Source organism: Brienomyrus brachyistius, chromosome 22 (assembly GCF_023856365.1).
Source record: "Brienomyrus brachyistius isolate T26 chromosome 22, BBRACH_0.4, whole genome shotgun sequence".
In the NCBI taxonomy this organism is placed as follows: domain Eukaryota; kingdom Metazoa; phylum Chordata; class Actinopteri; order Osteoglossiformes; family Mormyridae; genus Brienomyrus; species Brienomyrus brachyistius.
In genome coordinates this window covers 1742230-1755969 of record NC_064554.1, presented here as the reverse complement: position 1 = coordinate 1755969, position 13740 = coordinate 1742230, and the positions used below count along the sequence as shown (strand labels likewise).

At 42.8% G+C, this 13740-nt stretch overlaps 2 protein-coding genes and 1 non-coding gene across 5 annotated transcripts; all 3 read left to right on the top strand.

The window, feature by feature from the left end:
- Nucleotides 1-80: 80 nt before the first annotated feature.
- LOC125717505 (chondroadherin-like protein) lies at nucleotides 81-10529 on the top strand. Of its 3 annotated transcripts, none has more exons than XM_048990517.1 (8): nucleotides 81-338; nucleotides 1392-1565; nucleotides 3583-3777; nucleotides 4535-4836; nucleotides 6587-7082; nucleotides 7672-8358; nucleotides 8578-8744; nucleotides 9410-10529. In XM_048990517.1, exons 1-8 carry the CDS (start codon nucleotides 99-101, stop codon nucleotides 9675-9677), a joined length of 2529 nt encoding a protein of 842 aa, XP_048846474.1. In that variant the 5' UTR covers nucleotides 81-98; the 3' UTR covers nucleotides 9678-10529. The 3 variants fall into 3 exon arrangements, with proteins under 3 accessions (XP_048846474.1, XP_048846475.1, XP_048846476.1); XM_048990518.1 differs by having other exon boundaries at nucleotides 81-925; XM_048990519.1 differs by lacking the exon at nucleotides 4535-4836 and having other exon boundaries at nucleotides 6645-7082.
- Nucleotides 10530-11233: 704 nt separating this feature from the next.
- Nucleotides 11234-11305, top strand: trnaq-cug (transfer RNA glutamine (anticodon CUG)). Its single transcript has one exon. It is a non-coding gene; the product is annotated as a tRNA-Gln (tRNA).
- Nucleotides 11306-11768: 463 nt separating this feature from the next.
- Nucleotides 11769-13461, top strand: LOC125717838 (RING-box protein 1). The gene is made up of 5 exons (XM_048991143.1): nucleotides 11769-11919; nucleotides 12577-12655; nucleotides 12751-12821; nucleotides 12975-13060; nucleotides 13158-13461. Exons 1-5 carry the CDS (start codon nucleotides 11842-11844, stop codon nucleotides 13168-13170), a joined length of 327 nt encoding a protein of 108 aa, XP_048847100.1. The 5' UTR covers nucleotides 11769-11841; the 3' UTR covers nucleotides 13171-13461.
- Nucleotides 13462-13740: the final 279 nt, after the last annotated feature.

The window sequence follows — 13740 nt, the reverse complement described above, 5'->3', positions numbered from 1 at the left end:
CTGTTAGCAATATGAATGGTATACAGACATTTTGGATATGTTTAAGCGTTGGTAGATCCTTATGCGAAATTTTAAAGTTAGTGAGTGAGACTGATTAAATGAGATTCGTGGTGTGGGTGTGGGGTGCGCACATAGCGCTTCTTTGTGCGCTCCTGGGTGCACCAGAGGTGCAAACCGAATGTACCCCGGTCTATCTCTGCCGCTGGAACCCGGGTAATCCCTCTGCAACTAAGAAGCCCAACACCGTGCAATTTTTATTGTTCCAGGTTTTTCAATATATTACTTTCCTGGAAGACAATTTTTTAATCACTGAGTGGGATACGTGGCTTCTGGTGGAGGTAGTATCGACCGGCCGCTATGAATGTACCCAGTGTAATGTCTGGTACTCTGTTGGGGAAGAGCGTTATTTATTGCAGAGCTGCTCAAGTTTCCACTGGAAGCTATTTTTTCAAACTGTTTTCATTGAAAACGACAATATGCTTATTTAATCAAAAGCTGGATGGTTCTTGCTTTAGTCTTGCCGTCAAAAATATTGCAGGTGGAATCAGACGTATTTTTTTATAATTTCGGCTAACAGAGGCGCAGTATGGTCATTTTGTATGACTTTGTCAGGGCGTATTATGGCAGGTATACCACAGCTACGTCAAGTTTCAGCTCATTTGAGCTTTAACCCGAGAGGAATCGGGGATATGATATGATATAATATATAATGTAATATAATAATTAATTAGTTGCTTTCTTTTTTTTTCGCGTAAACCTCACAAAAGGTTATTGTGAAATTATTTGTGCGTGTATGTGTGTAAGACTTAAGGGAGAAATAAAATTACAATTATATAGGCTACTGCTGAAAAGTTAAATTCACGTTATTCAGTTGAGAATGGTGAATTGTACGGTATAGATCGGTATCAATTTCACACGTATAATGGTCAGTAAAATCAACTCTACGACTGCATATGTCCCCTTGGATTCTTGTATGTCCTGTGTAATTGTTTGTATCGTTATTTATATATTCTTAAGTTTACGTTCCCCGATTTTTCCCGAAACGAATGCGTATATAGCTGAAAGGCATTTTTTTATTGTGTATTTCGAACGTTTTCCGTTGGAGATAGGGTGAATTAAGTTGCATTTATTTCTGTTTGCTCTTTTAAGACAGATTTCTTAAAACCTGTGGGGCTACTAAAATCAGAAGGTGCGTTTCACTGGACTGTAACTTATCCGTTGGAATGTGATAGCGGAATGCGTTTAATTATGTCCCCTGAAGATAAGTTAGTGTTTCTGTTAAAATAGCAATGTTGCAATGATGCAAAACGAAAATGCTAATGCGGTGCTAGCTTTGGCATACACAATGTGGATTTCATTTATGCTTGCGGAATGTTATTTTGATTTTGCAGATGTTTGTCGTGTCTGCGACCTCCGCGTGGCCCCACGTGGTGCTCATGCTTTCTTTCGGAGTGACTACAGTGCGCCCCAGTAAATGTCCCCGAGCTTGTGTTTGTGACAACATTCAGCTTACCGTGGCCTGCGTCGGCAAGAACCTGACGGAGGTGCCTCCAACTATCAATGAGGTGAGGGATCGTTTTAAAAATGTAGTTTTTAAAGCTCTTTGGAGTCAGCAAACACAAAGACCTCCTGTAAAACAGATGGTACTGTTTTATCAAGTGTCGCAGAGTATTATGTGTTTGTGGCAAGGATAGTCGTTTGCTTATGTTATTTTTTAACACAATGCCTCTATGGGTTACATTGGAAGCTAAGGATGACGTTAAAAGTTTCTTCCAGTATTTTAACTCTAAAAGAGCTCTAAAACCTGAAATTACTAATCTGCAGGATAGTAAGGGTCTTATAATAGTAAACGACATTGATATAGTAAATGAGTTCAATGATAGTTTTGCACGGGTATTCACTGTTGAAGACCTTAGTAATTTACCAGTTATTACCTATCCAGCATTGTCTATAGCTAATATATATATATATATATATAACTGAAGCAGATGTTTTGCAAAGCCTAGCTAAGCTCAAAATAAATAAATCACAGGGCCCTGATGGCATCTTACCTATAGTGTTAAAAGAGATGAGGGATATTATTTGCCGACCCTTAACTTTACTGTTTCAAAAATCCTTATCTGAAGGTGTGGTACCTTCTGATTGGAAGCACGCCTTCATAACGCCTATTTTCAAAAAAGGGGATAGAAGTAATTTGTCTAACTATAGACCAATCAGTCTAACTTGTATAACTGGTAAAGTTATGGAGGCTATAATCAAAGAGAAAATGGTAGATTACCTGGACTCCAATAACATTTTGCGGGATAGCCAGCATGGATTTAGGAGAGGTAGATCCTGTTTAACAAATCTGTTGGAGTTTTTTGAGGAAGCTACTCAGGAAGTTGATGATAAGAAGGCCTATGATGTCATCTACTTAGATTTCCAAAAGGCTTTTGATGTTGTCCCCCACAAGAGGCTCCTACTTAAACTCAAAGCGACAGGTATTTTAGGTACCGTAGCGACCTGGATTGATAACTGGTTAACAGATAGGAAACAGCGAGTAGTTATAAGAGGCACAATGTCACAGTGGGCCTGCGTTCATAGTGGGGTACGGCAGGGTTCGATTTTAGGACCACTATTGTTCCTAATTTACATAAATGATATGGATACCAATATATACAGTAAACTGGTGAAATTTGTAGATGACACCAAGGTGGGTGGTGTAGCAGATACTGAATTAGCGGCTCAGCAGCTACAGCGGGATCTTGATTTAATTAGTGACTGGGCCGATACCTGGCAGATGAAATTTAACGTCGATAAATGTAAGGTACTCCATCTAGGGAGCAGAAATATAAAGTACAGGTATTTCATGGGTCTCACTGAAATAAAGGTAGCTGATCATGAGAAAGACCTTGGTGTGTATGTTGATGCTTCCATGTCCCATTCTCGCCAGTGTGGGGAAGCAATAAAAAAGGCCAATAGGATGTTGGGGTACATCTCCAGGTGTGTGGAGTTTAAGTCAAGGGAGGTAATGCTAAGATTATACAATTCCTTGGTGAGACCTCACCTAGAATATTGTGTGCAGGTTTGGTCACCATATCTTAAAAAGGACATTGTGGCCTTAGAAAAGGTGCAGCGTAGGGCCACAAAAATGATTCCTGGTCTTAGAGGAATGTCATACGAGGAACGGTTACTTGAGCTAAATCTGTTCAGTCTCAAGCAAAGGAGACTGAGGGGGGACATGATCCAGGTATATAAGATTCTAACAGGTTTAGATGCTGTTCAACCAAATAGTTACTTCAGCATTAGTTTATACACGAACTCGTGGCCATAGGTGGAAATTAGCGGGAGAACATTTCAAGCTGGATTTAAGGAAGCGCTTCTTTACACAGCGTGTAGTCAGAGTATGGAATAGCCTTCCTGATAATGTAGTGCAAGCTGAATCCTTGGGTTCCTTTAAATCAGAGCTAGATAAGATTTTAACGACTCTGAGCTATTAGTTTAGTTCTCCCCAAGCGAGCTTGATGGGCCGAATGGCCTCCTCTCGTTTGTATAGTTCTTATGTTCTTATGTTCTTATGTAATTTTAATATCCCTGCCCCAGATCACTGTGAAGTTGGACCTGAGAGGCAATAGCATCCAGGAGTTGCCTTCCGGAGCGTTCCAGCACACCCCCTACCTCACACATCTATACCTTCAGCGGTGTGACCTCCGCCGTGTGCGTGAGGGGGCCTTTCGCAGCCTGGGGCGCCTGGTGTTTCTCAACCTGGCCAACAACAACATCGAGATACTGTACCAGGTAATCGGCTTGTTTAACGGCCCTATTTGGTTCAGCAGTGATCGATGACAGTGCTGTATATCAGTACCGCTGGGGTTAAGACTAAGTGTTCAATGCAAGTTTAGATTCAAGAAATTTATTTGTCACACGCACAGTCATACATGTACAGCATGCAGTGAAATGTAGCCCTGAATTACTGCTGAGAATGTGCGTTGGTTTGGCTAAAAACAGATTTGAAACACTAAAAAAAAAAAAATAAATAAATAAATATATAGACTAAAAATATAATATCTTAAATATAACAAATAGATAAATAACTAATAAGCAATATGTACTACAAATAAACAATCCATCCATCCATTTTCTAAAACCAGTTATCCTATTCAGGGTCGTGGGGGGTCCAGAGCCTATCCCGGAAGCAATGGGCGCAAGGCAGGAAACAACCCAGGATGGGGCGCGAACCCATCGCAGAGCATATATACATAACATAACATTACAAATAAAGTTGTATGTACTTAATTCAGATTTTAAAGTGGCAATGTACTTGTTATGACAGATGTGCAAATGGAATTTTGGTGAAGACATATGTAGGACAGCAACAACCATAAAGATAAGTTGGTACCAAAACCAGTGGTCATTCCGATATAGTGTAAAACTGCCAGTTGCATGCATGCTCTGTCCATTCTGATAGTGTTTCTGTTCTATCCTGGTGGTCTTCCTCATACATTTTAACACTGCAGTTTAATTTATTTGCCTCTGCTTCCCTGTCTTTTTGTAGGAGACTTTTGATGGACTATCATCCCTTAAGCAGCTCCTGCTGGACCACAACCGTGTGGAGGAGATCCAGCCTGGTGCCTTTTCCCAGCTGGGCTTCCTCAACCTGCTCTCCCTCACCCACAACCGCTTGGAGTACCTGCCCAACCTGGCCTTCCAAGGCCTTCAGAACATCAAGTGGTTGCGACTCAGTCACAACGCTGTCAACTACCTGGCCGTGGAGGCCTTTGCTGGCCTTTTCACCCTGGCCCGCCTTAGCCTGGACCACAATGAGCTGCAGTTCTTCCCCACCGAGGTCATGACCAGGTATAATATCCAGCTGACCAGTCCCTGTACAGGTGCAATCTCAACTAATGACAGGTACTCTAGTATTGGCACAAAGAACATATAAAATATATTACAAATGAGAGCAAGTCATTCAAGGAAGCTTGCATGTAGACATATTAAATGTCATTATTGCAATTGAAACTCTGGCCAAAATAGTTTTTGAGGTTTCACGCCTATATATGCGTGGCCTGGTGGCCAGACTTCAATGATTGCATGTTTCATCAGTAAGAGCAGAGTGTGAAGGTTGAATTAGCAGAGCAGTAGCTCAGCTGTACATAAAATACTGCAACCCACACAACATAATAGGAGACATATCAGAGTTCAAAAGAGGACAAATTGTTGGTGCGTGTCTCGCTGACACATCTGTGACCAGGACAGCAAGTCTTTGTGGTGTATTGAGAGCCACAGTATTCAGGGTAATGTTGGCATACCACCTCGCAGGACGGACCACATCCAGCAGGAGTAACTGTGGATGAAAGAGGAAGCTGACTGAAAGGGATGTCTGGGCACTAACCCAGATTATATCCAAAAAACATAAAACCATGTATTGGTCTCTGATGAGTACACCTTCACTGATCTTCCCTCATCCAGGACAGTCACGGTGTGGAGAAGCCCCAAAGAGGCTTCCCACCCAGACTGTTATGTACCCAGAGTGCAGCACAGCGGTGGATCAGTGATGGGTTGGCCTGCAAAATCATGGCATTCCCCAGGCCCACCACTTGTTTTAGGTGGTTCGGTAGTGCTTGGCAGTAACACGTCTACCTGGAGGACCATGTTCACCCAGTGGTTCAAACATTTTACCCCATTGGTGATGCCGTGTATCAGAATGATAATCCACCAATACACACAGCAACATTCGTGACAGTGGTTTGATGAACATGTAAGTGAAAGTGAAGTTGAACTTCACGGCCTGCACAGTCTCCAGATCTGAATATGATTGCGACACTTTGGGGTGTTTTGGAGGAGCAAGTCAGGAAGCGTTTTCTTCCAACAGCATCAAGTAGCCACTGTTCTGCAAGAGGAACGACTCGAAATCCCTCTCGTTACTGTGCCGGACTTGTAACTATCATTCCCAAGACAAAATGATACTGTACTGGCCACACAAGGAAGCCCTCCACTATAGTAATCAATTAGGGGGGCAGCGTGTGGCTCTCTGGGCTAAGCCTGTGTGCCTGTAATCAGAAGGTCGCAGGTTCAAACTCAGCCTCAGCCTGTGGGTCCTTGAGCAAGGCCCTTAACCACCAGCTCCCTGGGCGCCGCTACGGGTGGCAGCCCTTCGCAGACAACTTCCTCTATGAAAAAAGAGCAAATTGTGGGAGGCGTAAAGACATTTTCCCTACGGGGATCAATAAAGTATCTATTATTATTATGGTCTAAAACCAGATGTTTTATTGTCTAACCCTTGTATGTAAGATTCTACCTCAACTGATCAACTGGGAATCTTATTGTAAAATACCACCTGTGGTATTAAAAGACTTCACTCAGTCTATAGTGTCCTTATGCCACTCGGTGTTTTTGAATCAGCCTTAGCAGTGAAGCAGCCTTCAGTCATGATTGTGACTGTTTCCTCCTAACTTTTTTGTACTTGAATCCAACTTCCTGAGTTTCCTGTGCTTGGGATAAATATTCAAAATGCTCTTTGGCTATCAGTGAGGGTATTCACTTTTTCACCCATTGTCCCAATCTAATAAATTTTAATGCATATATTTTTTTGTCTAATGCCATTCAGACTCCCAGAGCTGACCCGGCTGGAGCTGAGCTACAATCCCATGACCTATCTGGGAGAGGAGACGGTGGCCATGCCTAAACTTACCCACCTCTTCTTGGACCACATGTCACTGCAGGACTTCTCTTACATGGCATTAGCTTTGGCACCTGGCCTTGTCCACCTGGACCTCAGCCACAACCAGCTTCAGAGTCTTCAACCTCTGATGGGCCCCGAAAGACTGACACGGCTCAACCTGACCGGCAACCCGGTCTACTGCAGCTGCTACCTGCGGCCACTGCGGGAATGGGCCGCCCGGGGCCGGCTGCGGCTGGCGGGCGTCTGTGCCAACCCCCAGCACCTCTCTGGGGAGAGCCTGGATGGTCTTCATCCTAACGACCTGCGCTGCCAGAGCCAGGAGGCCATGTTAAGGGCTGAGCAGGAGTACCAGAACAGGGCCCGCCCACCGCCCACCCCCAGGCCCAACAGAGTGCAGTGCCCTGATAACTGTAATTGTGAGGTGAGGCAGATGAGGATGGGGATGCAGAGTAATGAGCTGGGTGCTATTCCTGAAAACAGGAGTAAACATTTGCAGCTTTATGTAGGCATCTTATTAAAGCCGTTTGTTTTACTTATTGCAATGTGAATGCTTTATAATAGATATTGTGATATTCATAAATTCCATAAGCGAGGGGTGTCCAGTCGTATCCGCAAAGGACCGGTTGTGTATGCAGGTTCTTGGGATAACCTTTAGGTCAGCTGTTCAAACCCAGGTTTGAGGACTCTACAGCCAATCAGTCTTCTAATTAAGCAGCTGCAGAGAAAAGCTTCATGCGCAAAGGCCCTTTCTGGATAAAATTGGCCACTCTTGCTATAAGCAGTTGAAAATGTAGTAAAAATATCACCAAGGCCTAATTTCAACATAGCTACCGCAGTCAATGCAATGTGATGATCACATATGCATAACATGCAACGTCGATACTGTCACACATCACCCAGCACTAACTCACTTTGATGATATTCTTCAGTGTTGCTTAAATCCCTTGTCTCTATCATTTGCTTTTTTCAAATCCTACAATTTTACCCCCCCCTACTCTTCTCATCCTCAGAACGAGACCCTCCACTCTTCCTGTGAAAACCGTGACTTCACCAAGATCCCTCGAGGCTTCTTCCCGGACACCCGGCTCCTGGACCTACGCGGCAACCACTTCCACTACATCCCGGGGAACAGTTTTCCGGGCATGTCTCAGGTGGTCTCCCTGCACCTTCAGCGCTGCAAAATCCATGATATTGAGTCTAGTGCCTTCAAAGGCATGAAGAACCTTGTCTATTTGTACCTCTCAGAGAATGACCTCTTTTCCCTGAGCGCTGATGCATTCACAGGCCTTCCCCAGCTCACCTACCTGCACCTAGAAAGAAACAAGTTTACCAGATTCCCCAGAGAGGCCTTCAAACTCCTGCCCAACCTTCTAGTTCTGCACCTGGAGCACAACCTCATACACAAACTGGAACAGGGTACTCTGGTTGGGGCTGAGAAGCTGAGGGACCTGTATTTGACCAGTAACAGCATTGGCACGGTGGCACCTGGGGCTTTCGATTTGGCTCCTGGCCTTGAAGTCCTCCACTTGGGAGCCAACCAGCTGACTGAAGTGCCAACGGACGCGCTCCGTAATACTCCGAGCTTGGCGGAGCTTCGCCTCTCAGCCAATCCCATTCGCTGGATTGGACCAAAGGCTTTTTTCCCATTTGCTCGTAGTTTGAAGCATCTGTTCTTGGATGGAATGAAGTTAGAGAAGGTAAAACTTTGAGGGCAATTTTGTTTGTAGTTTTGTGGTTCATAACATTTAAAATGATCGGCACGTGAATTCATGTTAGAGGTCTGCATGTTCTTTAGGTGTTCACTCTGCTCCTGTCTTTGAATCCTTATTCTTCTCATCTCCGGAATGGATTTCTCTAGTCCTCTACCAATGTTACATCCCATTCTTCTCCATCTCCCCCCATCTGCCATCCCCCAGATGTCCAAGGACTCCTTGGAGGGCCTGGGTGCTGGGCTCCGCAGCCTCCTTCTAGAGGGGAACCAGCTGGAGGAGCTGCCCAGCCTTTACCCGCTCACAGGGCTGGAGGTTATCAACCTGGCTGAGAACCCTCTTCTGTGTGACTGTCCCTTGCTGCCACTTCGCAAGTGAGAAATGCAGGCAAAAGCAAAACATAATTTGTTGATGAACATTGTGTCTCGGTGGACTTTTTCCTCCATGTCTCTGAGGTTGTGGATCATTGTCGAGAAGGAAAATTCACATCAATACTGATTTGTTTGCACAGTAAATAATATGATAATTTGACGGTTTCCAAATAGTTCATAATAGCCCAGTTACTATTGAAGTACAAATCATGAACAAATATAGTTGCTATTTGCGATAAAATATGCATCACAATTCATTTATCGTGAACAAACATGAGATCAGTATTGTACTTTATTCATTGTTCCTTCAGTAGTTAACAAAGATTTACAGAATTAACAGGTATAGTAACAAGTATAGTAACTACTTGACATAAAACATGCATCACGATTCATTAATGATGAATTAACATGAAATTAGTATGTGACTAACACTTAGTTTGTGGTTAATTACCGCATAAGTAATAACATACTACTATATTATTTGTGCCCCATCAAGTAAAGTGTTACCAATAACGTAAACTTCAAAATATGCAACCCGCCACTAGTTTACATGTTCACATGGCAAACATGGAGGTGCAGAACAGGCCTTGACTGTATTTGTCAAAGCCACTTGTGATTATGGGGATTCTACCATTGCCCTCTCTGACGGTGTTGTCTTCCCTGCTTAGGTGGATCGAGAAGATTAACCTGAAAGTGAGGGCCAGCTGTGGACATCCTCCTGAGCTGAAGGGCCGCAAAGTCAAAGACGTCGACGTATTCAAAAGCTGCCCGGGAGAAAGGCCGCTCCCCAATGAGCCCTCAAAGAGCCCCAGGGCACCAAAAGCTGTTCAACCCAAAGCTGCCCACGTAAAAGCCACTGCTGTCAAACTGCAGCAGTCTGGAGGCCAGAGGTCTTCAGTTAGCAAAAGTACAGCCAAAAAGAAAAAGTCACTGTAGCTTCACGTGGTTACCACCAGGGGGCGCGTGGAACATAACGTAACACTGCAGTGGCGGTAGCTTCAGGACCAAGCTGCGTCGTCTTTTTCAACCTGCTTTCTCCGGTGGAGCACATGCAATCATTGCACGTTAAACCAAGGTGACGTTTTCGCAGTGTTAGGAGGTAGAAATGTGTATAACTGCTTTCTAAACAATATATTAATCCTTAAATTACACTGTCACAGCTGTTGATGAGTTTTAATGAACTGTGGAGTTGATGGTAAGGATTTTAGGAATCTTATGCAATAAAACGTTTGATAATTTCTACCTACTTTTGGCGAACTTTTAGATATACTAGGACACCGTTTTGCGTATGAATTGGAAAGGATTTTAGGTGTAAAAGCTGAAGCAGATCCGTACGTTCACTCACATTCAGCATCCAGTCTGAGCCACTGTTTGTATTATTGCACAGAGAACTGACGTGTGTTGATTGGGAACATAATGTCAGGTATATGTGGTGGAAAGAAATCAACCAGTAAGGACATCTGTTTGGAACTAATGAAAATGTAATACCTTTTTAATTCTTCTTATGGGGCTGGCTTAGTAGCTTAGTATTGGGTGGTGATTGTCTCACCAGGTAAATCTCACTCCCTGTAATTGAGAGGTTGCCAGTTCATGCCCCTTCCTCAACAGGACAGTCATATGTCCATGGGAAATTGAGCAAGGCCTTTAATGCCCAGTTCTGGGGGTGTCACACAATGTACAACCTTGTGCTGTGATCCTTATGCCAGGAAGGGCAAGATGGGTTAGGAAAAGAGACAAATTCCTATATGCTTTTACTTCTGCAATGGCTAATAAAGGGTTATACTATTACTTACTAGCACTGTGGCCTAGCATTTCCCGATTCCATTCTCACCTCTGCCCTGTGTGTACAGTTGGTATGTTCTCCTCATGTCACTTTGGTTCCCCTCACAGTCCATGCGTGTTTGGTAATTGTGTTTTCCGTGCTGGTCAGCTGTCCCATATTCATACTTTTACCCTGTGCTGTCTCAGGTGGGTCCACCACTTGGAGTATGGCCAGATGGATGACATTATTTTTGAAATCGACTTTAAAATGTGAATTTTTCAGGTAAATTCAGATCATGTTAAAATTCAGTAGTTTAGTCTGGTTCACTGGATCAATAATTTTAATTAACTTCAGAGTCAGTAGGACACTGGGCCCTATCCATATGATTTGAATTTGTATCCATTCTTGCTTTAAAATATCCTTCACTATTGAACCTATACATACAGTTATATACAGTTACATTAAAAGATTCAGTGAATCGATGATTAAGATAAATCCATAATTTGTCAGATTCAGTAGCTGAACGTGATAAATATGGATTAAGATCGTGCTTGCTGAGTAGCTTTCTCGAAGTGTTCTTTCGTTTGGTAGAGAATGTTCCTTGTTTATGAAGTTAACAAGTTAGACTGACGTTTAAAAAAAATAATCGTCACATACAAAATGCGCAATTGAAAGCGGAACAAGATTAGTTACATATTATATAATGATTATGTTAGAAGCTCTGTCGTGTGGTTCTATGGTGTAATGGTTAGCACTCTGGACTCTGAATCCAGCGATCCGAGTTCAAATCTCGGTAGAACCTGACATTTTCTTCAGTTTCGTTTATACTTGTAATAACTGACAATAAAATCGCATTGAAGTGCTAAAGAATAACCAAGCCCAAAAACGGAACTGTCTCTCGATTCGGACGAAGTAGCCGGATAAAGGTAGAACGTGACAACTCTCAGTTATCTTGATTTGGAAAATGATTTTCATTACTAGTACCTTAGATTCTACCTTTGAGTTTTAAACAAAGATATTGCCTTCCATTATCTAGTCATTAAGTTCACTTGACCATAAAGTTCTAATGAACAATTTTATCGGTATCTATCGTTATTTATTTTAGCATAATTGTTACCGAGGAAATATCCCTACACAAACAAATACCGTCATGTATTTTTACTCTGCATCTGTAAATAATATAGACAACCCAATGGGTCACAGTTCCAAATGAATGGAGTGAGTTTCACTTAAAGAATATCGCTGATATAAAACGTTCCAAATTACTTCTCCTTTAACTAGCAACTTCAAAGCAGTGCGCATGCTCAGTGATGATTTCACAAATATCTGGACGGAAAGATGGCGGCTGCTATGGATGTTGATACCCCAAGTGGCACAAACAGCGGAGGTAGCAAGAAACGATTTGAAGTGAAGAAGGTGACTGTTAAACATGATGACAATTACATGTACATTTAAGTGGTTACTAAATGTGAAATTCCAAGAGTGGAGCCGTGGCGTGTATTTGCCTGGTGGTTTTCTTGTTAAATCGCAGCTGTTGTACATTAGGTGGCTAATACGTTTTACGCTACAATATTGAGCGAAAGGGAGGTACACTCTTTTAACCTGGTTTGTTTCGTCCCGTTTGTTTTTCTACCGAAACAAGGGACCCGGACCGGGCCCGAATTGTGAGGCGATGACGTAATTAAACGCGACAATGCCGATCACGAGGCAGACGTTCCCATGATGGCGCAAAGTTTTGCTTTTCGGTTGTTCGTAAAATACGGGGAGGTGCCCTTTAAATGCACAACTTTACATTGTCTTGTAAATGAAAATGTCTACATATAAGTTAATAAAGCATTACATCTAATTAACAAAATGAATCGATCTATACGTCATTTTGTTGTATTGTGACCATGGCGTCCACATAACGACTTGTGTGCATTGTCGTTGTGTGTGTGTTTGGCTTTCTTCCTAAAACAAGAGACGTAGACTGAATTAACTTAACCCAGTTGCGTACTCAGGTGTGATAGCCGCTCTTTTTTTTTGATCGAACGATTATTGGAGTTGTTCAGTGTGACATTCGTGTTTTTGCAGTGGAATGCCGTGGCGTTGTGGGCCTGGGACATCGTGGTTGACAACTGTGCCATTTGCCGGAATCATATTATGGATCTATGTAAGTAGTGAAGCTTAACCCCTGATTCATTTTAATTGGCCCTAAAAATGAAGACAGTTTTCTCTATTTGATTCCCCCTCCCTCTCCGTTTTTAGGTATTGAGTGTCAAGCCAACCAGGCCTCTGCTACATCGGAGGAGTGCACTGTAGCTTGGGGAGTTTGCAATGTGCGTTTCCCTCTCTCTCTCTTTTTTTTTTTTACACAGAATGTACTCACAGTATCATGTTGTTGTTATTGCTTGATGGCTCACCTTTTTTAAAGCATCTTCCTGTCAATACGTATTTAGTTTGCCTTTATCTCCTTTTTCCTCTTCTCTCAGCACGCTTTCCATTTCCATTGTATCTCGCGTTGGCTGAAGACCCGACAAGTTTGTCCTCTGGATAACAGGGAGTGGGAATTTCAGAAGTGAGTATCCTGGATATGTACTGCATTTCAAACTTATTTCTGGAAGTCAGTTTGGAACTGTATAGCCAATACTTAAAATGACTTTTTTCAAATGCAGGTACGGACACTAAGCACGCATGTCAAGGTCACCTTTTAGACCACACCTGATCTATGGTCCACGGCTGCTCTGCATGGGAGCGGTTGCACATCTGTCTAGGAAAGTCCGATTAGTTTTTCTTCTTGTATTTTACTGACTTTACTTGGGGGACAGTTGGGGTTGCTTCTATATTAAATTTCTTTTGAAGTCTTCATGTGGTATCTAAGGTGTAATAAGTTCCTCAGAAGGTCTCATGTTTTGAGGATTGTAATTTCCTGCATACTATTTTCATACTGGAAATAAAAATAAAGCAGAACCCTCCCAAGATGGATGAGGTTAGTGATTGGTAAAAAATGAGGGTAGTCAATCTTACTGGCAAAGGGCCAGTCTGTGCACATTTTAGTGATAAGCTTTAGGTGTGAGGACTCTCCACTCTGGCTGGATAATGTGTTGTCCTATGTTGACTGATTTAGATCAGTGTTTCCCCAATCTAGTCCTTGGGGACATGCAGATAGTCCACGTTTCTCCCAGGGAGCTGGGAGGGAGCAAAAATGTGGACTGTCTGTGGGTCCTTGATGACCGGGTTGGGAAACACTCATTTAGA

What these genes read in the sequence shown, in the direction of transcription:
- LOC125717505 (XM_048990517.1), top strand. Translation starts at nt 99, where the DNA reads ATGAGATTCGTGGTGTGGGTGTGGGGTGCGCACATAGCGCTTCTTTGT. An exon ending in ATACGTGGCTTCTGGTGGAG is followed by an intron (nt 339 to 1,391) that starts GTAGTATCGACC and finishes TTGATTTTGCAG; the next exon opens with ATGTTTGTCGTGTCTGCGAC. An exon ending in ATGGAATGAAGTTAGAGAAG is followed by an intron (nt 8,359 to 8,577) that starts GTAAAACTTTGA and finishes GCCATCCCCCAG; the next exon opens with ATGTCCAAGGACTCCTTGGA.
- LOC125717838 (XM_048991143.1), top strand. Translation starts at nt 11,842, where the DNA reads ATGGCGGCTGCTATGGATGTTGATACCCCAAGTGGCACAAACAGCGGA. An exon ending in AACGATTTGAAGTGAAGAAG is followed by an intron (nt 11,920 to 12,576) that starts GTGACTGTTAAA and finishes GTGTTTTTGCAG; the next exon opens with TGGAATGCCGTGGCGTTGTG. An exon ending in TAGCTTGGGGAGTTTGCAAT is followed by an intron (nt 12,822 to 12,974) that starts GTGCGTTTCCCT and finishes CTCTTCTCTCAG; the next exon opens with CACGCTTTCCATTTCCATTG.